Consider the following 14226-nt stretch of genomic DNA (forward strand, 5'->3'; position numbering starts at 1 on the left):
AATCTTTTGCACCACCAAATGCAAAACTAGTAAGCTGTCTGATTCTTATGCACTAGAGCTCCTCCAAGGAGTTGAGGTTAAAGTTAAAAGATAGATGGAAAGCTACAAACATTGAGAATTTGCTTTCACGAAGCAAACTGACCCTTATCATTGATATATATAAAAGAATAAATATTTTGGTGGTCTACAGATAATTGGGAAGTGACTAAGGTGATGAAAAAATAAAGTCTACTAAGTAAAAGACCAGACCTATGTATAGAACATAAGGTGTTTGTGAGGAGTGGAAGTTGTAAGTTAATTTAGGTGAACAAGTTTAAGTATTTTGGGCTTGATATGGTGCATGTGCAGTAGGGTAGGGAAGTTGCATTTGACCTTCAGGGCAGGACATGTTTCTGTTGTAAATGCTCACTTTCACAAGGGACCAGAAAATCTACATAGCAAGGCTGTTGTCACATTCTGTTTGGGACTGGAGTAGTTGGAATTATGTGCTTCCATAAGTACATAATTGTGGTCTAATATTACTATTCCTCCTACATTTCCAAAAGAGTCTACAGAAATATTTAGTTACATTTTGTATCATTTTGGACCAAACAATCTTTTTCTTTGGGTGAGTTCTGACTTTTGAGAAGGCTTCTCTAGGACAGGTGCATCTGAAAAGCAAAACCCTTTTTGCCTTCTCATGAAGTGACAAGTGTTTCCATTAAAAAGTATTTTTAAGCTTTCAGGCAATTGCTTGCCCTACAAGTTGTCTAACATGGGATAAGTAGCCAGGGTGAGAGAAGAGCGTAGGAATTTAGGACAAGGTCTGGATTATTTTTTTGAAGGGGCACTTCTTCCAAACAACAGTAAAGCCTTTGGGCAGTATTTATGTTCCCAAAACAAAACTTTTTTTTAAAAGTGTTTGCTATAGACAAGATCTTATGTCTTGGTCTAACTTCTGTATCCATTCTGATACTGTATTTGCAGTTGTTATCCATATGGGAGCATCCTCCCATAAACTGTATTCTGTTAGACAGTAGTGAAGATGCTTTACTGCTTGGTTTTTTCCATTTTAAGTAATGTATTATGTACACCTATATGTTTGTGTCATTTTGCCAACAAATTGTATTAGCTGTTAAAGGTGTGTTTGCTTCCTGGGTTTTGTTTTGAAATGTGAGGTCAATAATGCTTTTGTCATAAAAGCTGTACCTACACACATGCATCATCTTTGTGTGATGTTTGTGGATTTTCCCAGGCATGTACCTGCATGTACATGCTACTTCTTTTCTTGTTCAGGTTTGGATTGGGTTACAGTGGAGCTTGTTCTTAGGATTTCTTTCTTTTTATAGAACACCAAGAGTACTGTTATGCAACAAACCCCTTGGCACTTTCTTGCCTGTCATGCACACATCACCTTTCTGTTTAATCCACTTCTATGTGTTTCATATTCTTATGTCTTTTATTGCTTGTAAAAAATACCAGCATTATGACTTTAGGTACTCACTCTTTTCTGGCTCTTAAGAGCTGTTGTCCACTTTGTAGCCTTTCTCATTTTAGGAGTAGAGCATTAGAGCAAGAAATACCAGTTGCGTTAAGGCTTCTGCAGCTCTGTTCTGCTTGACAGAACTTAACAACATAATTATTTCACTCTTCATTTAGTCTTAAGACTTTTAACATCTGTCTAAGAAATTCTTACCCCAGGCACTCACAGTTTACACTTACTGAATTAGCAGAAAATCCACCTTCCCTGGCCTCATTCTTGAAGGGCACTGAAAATTCATTTAGTTGAATTAAATTCTGAATTACCTGCTTTAGTAGTTGTGGAAAGGGTGTGTTACAGCTCACTAAGTCTGGGTGAGGCAGGTTGTGTGCTAATAAATTCTGACATTGGATTGAATGTACAGTAGAGAGGGTTTAAGAAAGGGTTATGAATTCCAATTTTAGAGTGTTACTCTTTGTTTCATTTTGCGAGGCAAAAGCTGCACTATGATTTTGTCTGATGTGATTAACATGAAGAGCCAAGAAAACTTACCTGATTAGAAGAACTAAATAATATTGCCAAGCTTGTATTCCCAGGAGGTAGGAAAAAAGGGGCCCTATAAGTTTCAGAGTTATGGAAAACACTGAGAAAATGGATTTTAAAATGTGCTTTAGGCAGTTTGCTCAACAATACATCAGGGAAACTTCCAAGTCTACATAGTGATTACCCGATCACTGAACATATTATTTAATTGTAGAACCACTTATATTCCATCTGTATTTCTCAAACCCAATCTTTCCAGATGTCTCAGACCAGTTTTATAGGCACCAGACACATTAGGGAACAAAAGGCTTTCCAATATATACTCATATTATCAAACGTAGTCACTAACTCTCACCAATATCAAATGTGCATCACATGTTAAATCCACGTTCCAATATTGAATCCTTTTGTCAGCAGTTTGTGACTTTCATAACTCACTTTAATTCTTCAGAGGTCTCGAATATTGTCAGTTTCTAGGGTTTAATAGTCAAAACTGTCAAGCACACAAAATATTTTCAAACAAAGTGATCTCTGAAGGGTTCAGTGTAATTATTTTTCACATGTTTTAATGAAAATGGCTTCACAGTTCTACATTTCCTTTCCCTGAGTCACTCTGAATCATGCTGTTGTGGGGGAGTCTGCCTGGGAATCCAGACTAGAATTGCTTTTCAGCATGGGTTGGGGGATGGTGCCCAGAGGATGTCCCTTCCTCGAACTTTCTTAGATAAGAGAGGAATCTATGAATTGTACTCACTGTGCTTGAACCCAAACCATGTTAGCCCTTTGAGAAGCAGGTTCAAGTATCCAGAGAGTTTCTCCATTTTCTGCTCCTTTTCTTTCAGAGCCATTTAGAAGCTTTTAAGTCCTAAAGCCTGCAGCCAACAATGTCATAGCTAATTGTTTTACCTGCAGCTCATCATTAAACAAAGTATACATTAGTGTATTTTTGCATTTTTGCTCTGAAGAATTTTTGTATTTTGCTGTTATACAACTATTGAGAGAGATTTAAACTTTATCTTGTAAGCAGCTTTTGTTGACCTCTCCATACCCCCTGCCATGCATGCAGAAAGAGTACATAATAGTTCACTGTTTGTGTGCAATTTGGAAGAGCCAAGATAAACCCCAAAGAAGGAAATACTGAAGGAATCATAAATAATATGTTGTTGTTTGCCAGGGGAGAAGGAAAATCCATGAAATGAGTGTTGGAATATGACACTGTATCAGTAAATGACATGAAACAGATGTAGGTATTTATGGGAATGGTATACAGGAGATCAAAACTTATTGAAGTACCTGTTAAAGAAAAGGACTGAAGCAGCAGGCTCCAAAATCTCCTGTGAAATCTTATTAGGCATTTGATTCCATTTCCCAAATGTAGCTTTCTGTGAGTTAACACTGAATTTTTATACTGAAATTTCCCTGAGCCTTTGTAATTTTCTCTTTTGCCTGGATGTTTTGAACTGATGTATCTCCAGATCACATGTGAATAGCAAGTGCTCATGATGCCCTCGTTATCGCAGGGGAAGCACTCTCCAGAATTCTTGGATCATCAAGTTAATTTGTGTTGCTCCATAAATCATGAGTGAATCATATACTTCCTCCCACAAGGAGTGAGTTTCACTATTTTGGATTCTGTATTTTCTTTTAACATTATATTGAATTATGTAAAAGAAGGATAGAAGTAAAAATCCTGTTTTAGTCACTCTGACATAAGAGAGGAGAACTGATAGGGAAAGGGTTTATAGAAGAGGTGGATGGTTTAGCTTCAGTAACCAACTCTCTGTCCTGGTCTCTTACTAGATGCTGAAATCCAGTACATAAAGATTTAAGATAATCTGTTGATTAAAAAAAAAAAAAAAAAAGAAAATTGTAGAACCAACATTTTGTGTTATGAGATATGTAGTTAAAATGACCAATTTGGTGACACGGGGCAGTGAAGGTGAAGTGAAACTACAAGGGCTTGAAAGAATCTTAGTGAATAAGAGAACCCAAGATTACACATAAATAAATAAAATCTGTGCTTTGCTGGATTAGTTCCTAATTAAAGAACCGTCAGATTGTCCAGACTTGTTCATATCAGCTCAGTCTGTTTATTTTTTTTTTGCTTCCAATATTTTTAAAACTTATTGCCCTGATATCAAACATGTGCAAGATGCAAACTAGCTTTTATATTCTATCTACAAGTTAAAAAGGTTATAAAGGTATTGAAAATGCAATCCAAACCAGACATGACATTTTTCCCCTTGCTTGTTTTTTCTCAGAGATTGGCAGTCAGAAATTTCACAAATACAGCCAAGAGAAGACACTGAAGTGGTTAAAGAAAAAGGTATTGTGTTTCCCTTTTGCTTTAAAAATTGCTGTATGTTTAAAACGGAAATGCTTTTTAGCTTGTCCATATTTGCATTGGAGCCATGTACTGTGCCTCAGAGAGTATGTGTCCTCTCCAAGAAGGACAGACATCGCAGTAAAGTTGCTCCACTTGGGAATGTGATCAGGTGTTAGAATTATTAACAAGCTTGTTGCATTTCTCTCTTTGACGGGACTGGCCATGAAAGGGGCTTATATGGGGTGTGGGTAGGAAGAAGAAGCTGTCAGCTTATTGCTGTGGGCTTTGCATACGGTGAGGGGCTTGCTTTTGCTTTGTCCCTTTCATAGATGGGCTAGAGGAGGGTTTTATTTGTTACAGTTTCTAAATTCTGCTGTGCTTTGAAGCTGGACAGAACTGCCTTGGTTTTGTGCTACAAATGTGTTTCCTGAAGTTTTGGCAGAGTTCACTCAGAATGGTCCTGGTTTGGTTGCTATTATCCTGATCCAATCATGCTGTTCAAGGGGCCTGTAGAGTGTGCCAGAAATAAACTAGTGTTAAAGCTAAGCTTGATGGGGTCTTTGGTTTGGTATAAAGAAGGTGAATTTCATTTTTCTCATGCACATGTGCCCTTAACATGATGCCACTCTATAGAAAAAGAGGTTGTGCATCACATGATGAGGAGGCCTTGTCATTTAAATTAATCAATACAAGCACAAAATCTGGTCCACTTTCTGCAGTGATGAGGCATGGGAATGAATACCTATTTTGCAATGATTACCTGAATATTTACATGTTTGTGTTGTTGAAAATACCTTCATCTGACAGCTCTCTCTCTGTTGGATCCAGCACATCAGTGCCCTGTAAAGTCTTTAATCTTTGATTTCCACCAGGACTGCCTTTGCCATCCTGCTGAGCTCAGGAGCGTTCACTGAGCAGGTGTATTTCTCACCTGTATAATCATGGCTGTTGAGTCTGAGTAGCTCAGCTCATCTTAGGGTGCTGCAAAAGTGGTGCTGTGTTGCCAAGGCAACATGTTCAAAGACATGCTAGTTTCTTTGGGTTTTTTCAGCTCATCTGCTAGTCATTACAAATGTATATTAAATTTCACCACAGTCCATAACTTGAGTGTTTTATATGCTTGAAACAAAATTACAAGAGCTTTGTCACTGCATTAACATGTGCATAACAATATTGATACAGGCATTTCATTCTTTGGTTTTCTCTAGGTTAATCAAACAGTGAAAGCACTTAAAAGCAACAATATTTCAGTAGGTGAAAGGGTGCTTGCAAGTACATTTATCAACAGTAAACAGATCACAGATGCTCAGGAAGGTAAGAAAACTAAGCATCGTAATGAATTCCATTTTTGTGAAGTCACATAAGTAGAGATAAAACACATGATTAGAAACTAAAATATATTGAAATTGGCCTTTGCAGTAAATTTATACCCTGTACAGAAAATTCTATATAAGTTGCGACTCTGTGCCTTGGCTTTTCCAAGTTCTTTGCTGTCTTCATCAGATGACAATGTAATTAACAATTACAATGGTCTCAGCTGGAATTCTCTTAGCTTCTTCACAGTTCAAGGAGGAAACGTTTTTCTCAGTGAAATATTTGCTGAAGTGCTTTGCTGAACTGAGACTGTGTTAAAGAATAGGATACATATTTATAATGTAAATGAGTTCCCACCCAGTAAGTGTATCTGTATTATAACATGCTTCTTTTCATTATTAGTTTTATTAGGATGCATGGAGTATTAGCATTCATAGAATTCTTCAAAATGGTGAAGGGATCTTAGGAAGTCATGGTCACAGAGAAAAGGCTCCTGGTCCAAACATTACTTTATGCAACAAATGTATGAGTTGGATGGTTTTTGTGGGTGCACTGGCATTTTACCGTCCTCAACCCACTACAAATGCACAAATGTGTAATTATTAAGGGCAAAATTTTGATAATATGTGTATTAAATTATAACAATCCTGTTACCAAAAAGTCTAGTGGGATCCTGTTTGCTTCTATTCACCATTTTGCTGGGGAGGACAATGTCCTGAATGTTACTGACACAAAATTCACAAAAATGTCGAGAAACCTGCAAATGGACTCAAAATAAAATCTTCAAATGTTAATGAAAATTAAGAACAGTTTAGAGCAAGATGAACCAAGGCAAATTTTTTCATATTACAAAGGCAGTCAGAAGTCTTCATGCTACTGAAAATTAAGAAGAAACAAAGCGCTTGCTGACAAAGTGGAAAATGAGCTACCAAGTAATGATATCAAAAGAAACAACATAAATGAGATTTACGAGGCAAATAGACAATTTTGTAGAACAGAGATTGTAATATATGATTTTTAAAAAGAGACAAAATTGCAAAAGTTGTGACTTTAACTTTGCAGTAGCTTTTCATCTTTTTCCCAACCTCTACTTTTTTAAGGAAAGGGGAAAGTATCCTGGCAACAACCATCTTGACTATGGTTAAACACTTTTTCTCTGAAATTTATAATTAAATATTTAATCTGCAGTGGTTTTTTTTCCACCTTGCTCTTTATTTGTAGTGACATGATTATAGTAGTCTTTTAAAAACCTTGGGTTTTCATATTTGAGAGAGCAGCATGGAAATTTGGAATACTGGGGTCTAAAGTAAGTGAGTTTTGGAGGTAGTCCCACTGTATGTGGCAAGAAGTATGACAGGAAGTCAAATGGGCATTACTCAACACTTATTTCTAGTAAGACTCATTTTCTTGTCTGATTTTCACTGCTGCGACAGTGCAATTTATTTCTGTACAGAATTGTTTTCATTGGGGTATTATGAAATTTCAGCACCTTTAAAAGTAGGTGGGTATATGTAGTTAGCATCTACAGATACTGTAGGGCAAAAATAGGGGAGGATATAACGAGAGCAAATAGGGAAGTAGGGGAGATTTATCATGTGGGACTTGACTATTTCATTCAGAAGACAAAGAAGGGAGGTGTGCAATATTCCTGATGTTTGATGCAAGATACACAAAGATAGGCTGGTGTAAGAACACAGACTCCATAGGAGGCAAATAGTGGTATTTTAAATTGGTAAAGGAAGTCAGTGGAGATTGCTTCAAGTCAGAAATGCAGAGGGAATGTATCTTGTATTTAGTATGAAATAATAGCAGTTGATTTGGACTCACCATTCAGTGTCATAATGCAAAGAGTGAAATGATTGGAATATTTTTCTTAAGCAATAAATTGGACATATTAAGTGCTGAGGTGAAATTGTCTTGGGTTGGAACTATTTCTTGTTTTCTCCTGACCCCAAAGTGGGCTTAGAGAGTGAAAAATCTTTGATGAATCTATGCAGTGAAGGAAGGAGAAGTGCAGATAGGTGATAGTAAGAATTTATTATCAGTACAGCTGCAATGTGTATGCTGCTGTCAGTTTGTTAATGCTTTCTCCTTCAATGCCAGTTTGCATTGGGCTTTTCAGGTTAAAAAAAGAGAAAATGGTGAAAAAAAAGATAAATTTATCTTTGGCACTAAAGTAATAGCTCTTTGCCACCTTAAGGTTGGTATGACATGTGCTTCTGAACTTTTTAAGTGTGGAGGCATATGAGCAGATAAACTGGCCTGTTGGAGTTGGATTTCAGAGGGGAGATTTTAACTTAATATCTGTCTGGCAAATGCTTCCTGTGCATGGGTGCAGTTACCCCCTAGCAGCCTCAACAACAGCAAGTTTAAAAAGTCCAGCCCATGATCAGTAAGTGCTTGTGTAGAACGTGACCGGAAAAGATCTGGTTTAGGACTTTGTGTTATAAAAGGGTCACTTTTTTTCCCCAGTCTCTCAGAAGAGCATTTATAACAGGAGTGCCCTGTACTGAAAACAGCTTCTAGTAGTTCATATTTCCACAGATAATTATCCTGTCTTGCCAGTGATGTTTAGATAGGCCTTGGCATTTTCTATAAAGTACTGAAAATTAAGTACAAGGCTTTGAAATAGACTCATTGTCTCATCTAATTGTTTTCAGTTGAAGCCAGAAAATGTTCTTTAGTACTGAAGCCCTTGCCAAATAATTGTGAGATCCAGATGCTTTAAAATTAATGATTGCATGTTCTGTTGAGTCAGCTTTTTACTTTTGCAGGTTTTTAAAATTTAATTTCTGTGGAAAAATACACGATATCTAGTACTCTCAGAAAGTGAACAGCTTTTGTAAAGTACATGCAGCAGATATTAATAACATGTGCTGACAAAGTGAGTGTAGTAAGTCTTTACTTTTTAAATAAACCTACAAGTGTCATATAACATAAACTACTCGAGGCAGAGAAGCATCACAGTGTATCCATTAGGAGTCTGTTGTGAGTGATTCAACCTTGTGCCTCATGGTAGCACATGCATGTGACTTTGTAACATGACTGTTCTTTTTCTCCTCCTCCCCACTCCCTGACCTCTTCCTGAAGACTATGTACGGTATGCCCATGGGTTAATATCAGAGTATATTCCTGAAGATCTGAGTAAGGAGTTGTTAAAATACTTGGGGTAAGTATTGTTCCAGCTGGCTTATAGCTTTACATGGCATGGATTAATGTCCCTTTGGTCATTTCTGTTGAGTACTGAGATTTGTTCATCAAGGCAGTGCAGTGAAGGACACAATGAGATTATATTTGCCACACTCGAAACGTGATTTTTCAAATGTGGATTATGTGTTATTTTTTGGCTTTCCTATGGTGTTAAGGACTGTGAGCTGGGGGAGATGTAATGTTAAAGTCGGATATGTCTGTTACCACTGTTGCCTGATGAAACCCTGAGTAATGTATCCTGTTTGAAAGCAAGTGGGAGGAATATCCAAAAGAACAGTTTGTCCAGAATTGTCAAGCACAAACAGCAGAGCCAGGAATTGAGTTTTCATCCCCAGTCCTCTTTCCTTTTCCCTACTCACTCAGAGCTGCTTGGGTTTGACTTATTTATCTCACCTGTATTAATTTGTATTTAAATCTGGAAGGTGAGCCAAGATCCTCATGCTGGTGTTCCCTGCCAGCAGCAGACTTGGCTTGGATCATCACTGGGACTCTGCACCTACTCATCAGTTCATTTCTGCTCAAAGGCTTCTGTTGTGGTGGCCTTTGGAAAAGTGTGCAATTCGCAGCCTGAAGCCCCATAGCTGAACAGTTTCATAAGTCAGAAATATAGTCCATGAGCTGCTTTTTTTTGCAAGTGCTTGCCATGTGTGAGCAGCTGATAACCAAAGCAGCATTCATGAAGAAGGATTTCCAAACTTTAGGTTGTGCAATTCATCTCTCATAATTTTTCATTTAAAATCTTTTGTTCTGCAGGCTCCCAGAACTTAGAAACCCAGCACCAGAGCCACCAGTGAAGGTAGGAGAACATTAAGATATTGATAGATATGTTGTAAGTTAATTTTTCTGGGTTATTATTGAAACTGGACCAGACTAAGCACTGGGTACAATACATTAAGTAAGGTGGCCTTGTGAAAAGCCAGTCTGAAAGAAGGTCAAGAAATTTACCAGGTAACTCATATTTTTAATAAGGAATATTTTGGTTGGTTTTCCTGCTTAAAAAGGGGAGGGAAAAAGAGAGGCATATTTTATGGTTTTGGTCAACAGTCTTTTTCATACGTGTTTTGCTTATTTAGTTTTATTGAGGTTGATGGGACAATATGACCTCATAGGATTTCTTTCATATATAATTTATGAGGACCCTGAAAGGGACCTCCTGGGTCATGGATTCCCAGACAACCATGTTGAATAATCTCTCATACACTGACCATTCTTCACTGTAAGTCTCATTAGGATTTTTTATTTCCATTACTTCTCTTGGAAGAGTGTTCTATAACCTCATTCCTCTGATGCTCAGAAACCTTTCTGTAAATTCCACCTTGAATTTATTCATGGCCAATTTATTCCCCTGCCCTTTTGTGCTAACTTTATCATTGTTTTTTGAAATTGAAATGGCTCCTTTCCCTCCCTAACATTAGTTCTTTCAATGTGTAAAGGGAAAACATATATGCTTTGTGTTTTCATTTTGAGAAGCCAATTTGGTTGTGTGAGATGGGTTCTCCATTCCCTCATTGTGGAAACATTTCTTTACACCTATTCCAAGATGAATTCAATTGTTTCAAAGCAGGTGACCGGAAAAATGTGTAATTATTTCTGATAAAACCTTTACTCTTACAATATGTTGGCATTCTTCCCTTCTTGTCTTAACTAGAAATACTTTGTCCCATTACAGAGTAGAATCCCATTTGCTTCTGTTGGTGTGTGATCAGATAGCTCTCTATTGTGCTGTGAATAGTTAAGACACAAAATTGGTTTTTTTTTTTCCACTGCAGTTTTTACTTGATCAGTTCTCAGATTTACAAGAAATTCATGCAGTTAGTTTCTGTGTACATGACCTTTTGCTTCTTCTTTACATTTAATCTGGTTTTAATGTTTCCAGTCTTGAAGGTTCCCTGACTTTTTTACACAGTGTTAAAAGCTCTTTAGGTGTTCATAATGCTACTTGGTGGTGTACATTCAGCAAATGATAGCATTCTATTATTATCTTTAATTAGTAATTAACTAGTAATGTCCATCTGATCCAATGGCATCCCTTTCTGCATTATTTGCCTTTGTTTCCCTTTTCTCCAGTTTCTCACCTACCTTAAATTTCTTATGCAGTATTTGTTTTCTGTAATTTCAGCTGCTTAAGTGGCACCATGTCAAGTCCTCTGGTAATCCTTCACATTCTGTTGCCAGAAAATGTGTCATATTTGAGAAAATAAAGGCAAGTTAGTAGGCATTACCTTGTTTTGGTTTTAGGCTGAGACATACTGAGAGAATTGGAGTTATTTAGCCTGGAGAAGAGAAGGTTCCAGGGAGGCCTTAGAGCACCTTGCCGTAACTTAAGGGGGCTACAGGAGAGCTGGAGAGAAACTTTTTACAAGGGCATGTAGTGACATGACAAGGGGCAATGGTCTTAAGCTGAGAGAAAGTGTAGGTTTAAATTAGATGTGAAGGTGGTGAGGCAGTGGAACAGGCTGCCCAGAGATGTGAACTCCCATCCCTGGCAGTGTTCAAGGCCAGGCTGGATGGGGCTCTGAGCCACCTGGTCTAGTGGAAGGTGTTCCTACCCATGACAGGAGGGTTGGAATTAGATGATCTTTAAGGTCCCTCCAAACCCAAACCACTCTATGATTCTGTGTTTCATTTACTCTTTAATTATTCTTCCTTCTTTCACTTTTTCCCACTCTTTTCTCCTCAGTCCTACTATCACTTTTTCTCCTTTCTTATATTAGAGATGGGTCTGTGACTATTCTGCACTAATGTGGTCCCTGCCTGACAGAATATACACCAGGTTCTGGATCTCATCTTGTGGCTTCTGATGCAGTCTTCCAACCGGATCAGCATACCGAGTCTTACTTCTGTCTTGAATAGAGTGATTTCTATTCTCTCTTCTGTCTCTGTGCTTAACCTCTTCATTTTTACTGAAAATGATTTACTGAGGCAAAAGAGTTCTTCCATTTTGGGTCCACACATAGGTTAACTTTAATATCTATCCAATCCCTACAGTACAGCAGCTTCACTTTCTCTTTTTTAATTCCCTTTTTGCCTCTGTGGCTAAACAACCTTGTACTGTTTGTTTTAATTTCCTTTCCAAGGTCTAACTCAGCTTGACTTTTTGGCAGTTCGCACTTAGTCCCAGGATTACCTGACCCCTAAACCGATCTTTTTTTTTTTAATATTTCCTTTCCCCCAGTCTTTTTTCCCCCTATTCATTACAGACTTCTGCTTACACCTAGTGTCAGTTGGATTTTTTGGGGGATGGATGGGGGGTGGTGGAATGTGTGTGCATCTGTGTGAGCAAGGAGCCGCATTTATAGTGTTTAGTCTGAAAAGCTTTTTCCTCCAAGATTTTCACCTTGTTGAAGATCCAAAATCACTTCTTCAGTCTTTTTCTTTTACCTTCCAAATATCTTCCTCACGCATCAAGTCCCTTTACTTTGCCTCAGACAAGTAAGGCATATGGTTTGCAAAGTTTGCCCCCTAGAACCAATAACCCCACTTTGGATAATCCTTTCCATTTAATTTAAACTGGGGAGCCCGTGTCTACTGAAACGAGATTACGTACCATGCTGGCCTTTCCTGCAATGTCCCTGCTACTTACTGAAACAAAGTCTAAAAAAACCCTCAGTTCTGGCTCCATCAGTGACTGTTCTGTTTAGCAGCATGTCAGCTAGCACATAGAGGAATAATTGAGCCCTACTGTTATTAATAGCATTTGTTCTCCAATGGATATCCAGAGATATGTTATTTCCATGTGGCTGGACAGTTGTTCTGGCTGCACAGTTACTTGGCCCTTTGATTCAGTTAAGAATTATCTTTATGTGTTGTAAGAAATATTAAGCACACATCAGGAGCCAACTGATAGTCATTAGCTGTACAAGCATGTTAAAACAACTGTATTAAACTGCATGTGATGAACATTCCATATTGTGTACGAATAGCTCTTATACCGTTGGGATAGTTCTGAGAATCTATTTTTAAAAACAGTTTTATTTCAGCAGTTTGGTTGCAGAGGAAATGAGGCTTAGAACTGTTCAGTTGTTGGGTAGTGAGACCTTGCTGAGGATCTGATTTATTTCCAGAGCACTGACCAGAGTGTGTATGATGTTTCTGTGTTTAAGTCCTTTCAACTTCAGAGATTAAAACACTCCTTTATTTCACAATCTCAAAGGAGCAAGGTAGGCTTATACATGGAAACTTCATCTCCTTCAGACTGTTTTTAATCACTTATGTTGACATTTCTCTTCATGAGGGCAAGGTGTATTATCAGACATAATATGTGATTATTCCAAAATAAGGTTCTAACATGCATTTCCTGTTTTGGAAAAATAATTGCATGTTTGGACATTACATTAAACTCTGAAGGGAGGAAAGATGCAGAAACTTCAGTGATCAGCTGAAAAGCAATGACACATTCTCTTTCTTGAACAAGAACAAGCTGGGTGCAGCCTGGTCTTTGTGATTTAATGATTAAATCAAAATTGCATGTTCTTTGTATTAATTATAAGCTGTTGATCTTGTGTCGTAACCATCGCACTGTCCAGTTTGTCAGCACAGAGAGTCTGGCTATTGGCAGATGATGAGAGACATTTACAAAGAATATGTAGGCTTTGCTACAACTAAACAGCAAATGTTTTGCTGAGATGCAAACATTTTTGTTATAAGTTTTAAAAACTGGTTTATCAGATTCCAAAAAGAGGAGAAAAGTAATTCTTCATTAGATTGTCATTTTAAAATGTAATCACAGCGCAGTAAACAGCCTCCTAAAGAGGCTGATCCAGATTCCATTGAAATCAGAAGAAAAGTCTTCAGTTGGATCTGGTTCTAAGAGCTGAGAAATCTAGGCTGCAGACTTGGCTTCTGTGCCAAACAGAGAGAGGGAGGGGGAGAGAGAGAGAGAGATATCAGAAGCACCATAAACAAAATGAATAAAACAGGATCTCAAAATGTATGGTACCATCCAAGTTGCTTGCAAAATCACTCTCTTTGGCACAAAAGCTGAGAAGCCCACGGTCTAGATTTCACAGGATATTAAGGACAGGGTAGTAATATCAGATATATAATAATAATAAAAATACAGTGTTGTAAAATACCACATACTTTTTTTTTCCCTTTTGGAAACATACCAGAAAGTTTTCACCTTTAAACTAAACACATGCTCACAGTTTATGGAAAGAAATATTCATTTTTACAGCCTGATCATGTGGTGTGCTTAGAATCGTTCACGTGCATTATTTCTGAAGTTAGAAGGCACTCAGCACATGCAGAGTCAAACTTCCATAATATATTGTTGGATTCAAGTGATGAATGAGCTATGGCAGTTTCGCTGTTGCCAGCCTGTAGAAACTAATTAATTCTAAATGTTGTGAGCAAACAGACAACAGACTAGATG

General features: G+C 37.6%; 1 protein-coding gene across 1 annotated transcript in view; it reads left to right on the forward strand.

Moving 5' to 3' along the window:
• RNASEH2B (ribonuclease H2 subunit B) overlaps positions 1 to 14226 on the forward strand; it is a 33942-nt gene that overhangs the window by 16530 nt on the left and 3186 nt on the right. The window contains exons 6-9 of the mRNA XM_014306934.2: positions 4264 to 4328; positions 5537 to 5642; positions 8733 to 8811; positions 9606 to 9648. Of these exons, the coding sequence (XP_014162409.2) occupies positions 4264 to 4328; positions 5537 to 5642; positions 8733 to 8811; positions 9606 to 9648 (293 nt within the window). The remainder of the gene's footprint in view (positions 1 to 4263; positions 4329 to 5536; positions 5643 to 8732; positions 8812 to 9605; positions 9649 to 14226) is intronic.

Source organism: Geospiza fortis, unplaced genomic scaffold (assembly GCF_000277835.1).
Source record: "Geospiza fortis unplaced genomic scaffold, GeoFor_1.0 scaffold194, whole genome shotgun sequence".
Classification (NCBI taxonomy): domain Eukaryota; kingdom Metazoa; phylum Chordata; class Aves; order Passeriformes; family Thraupidae; genus Geospiza; species Geospiza fortis.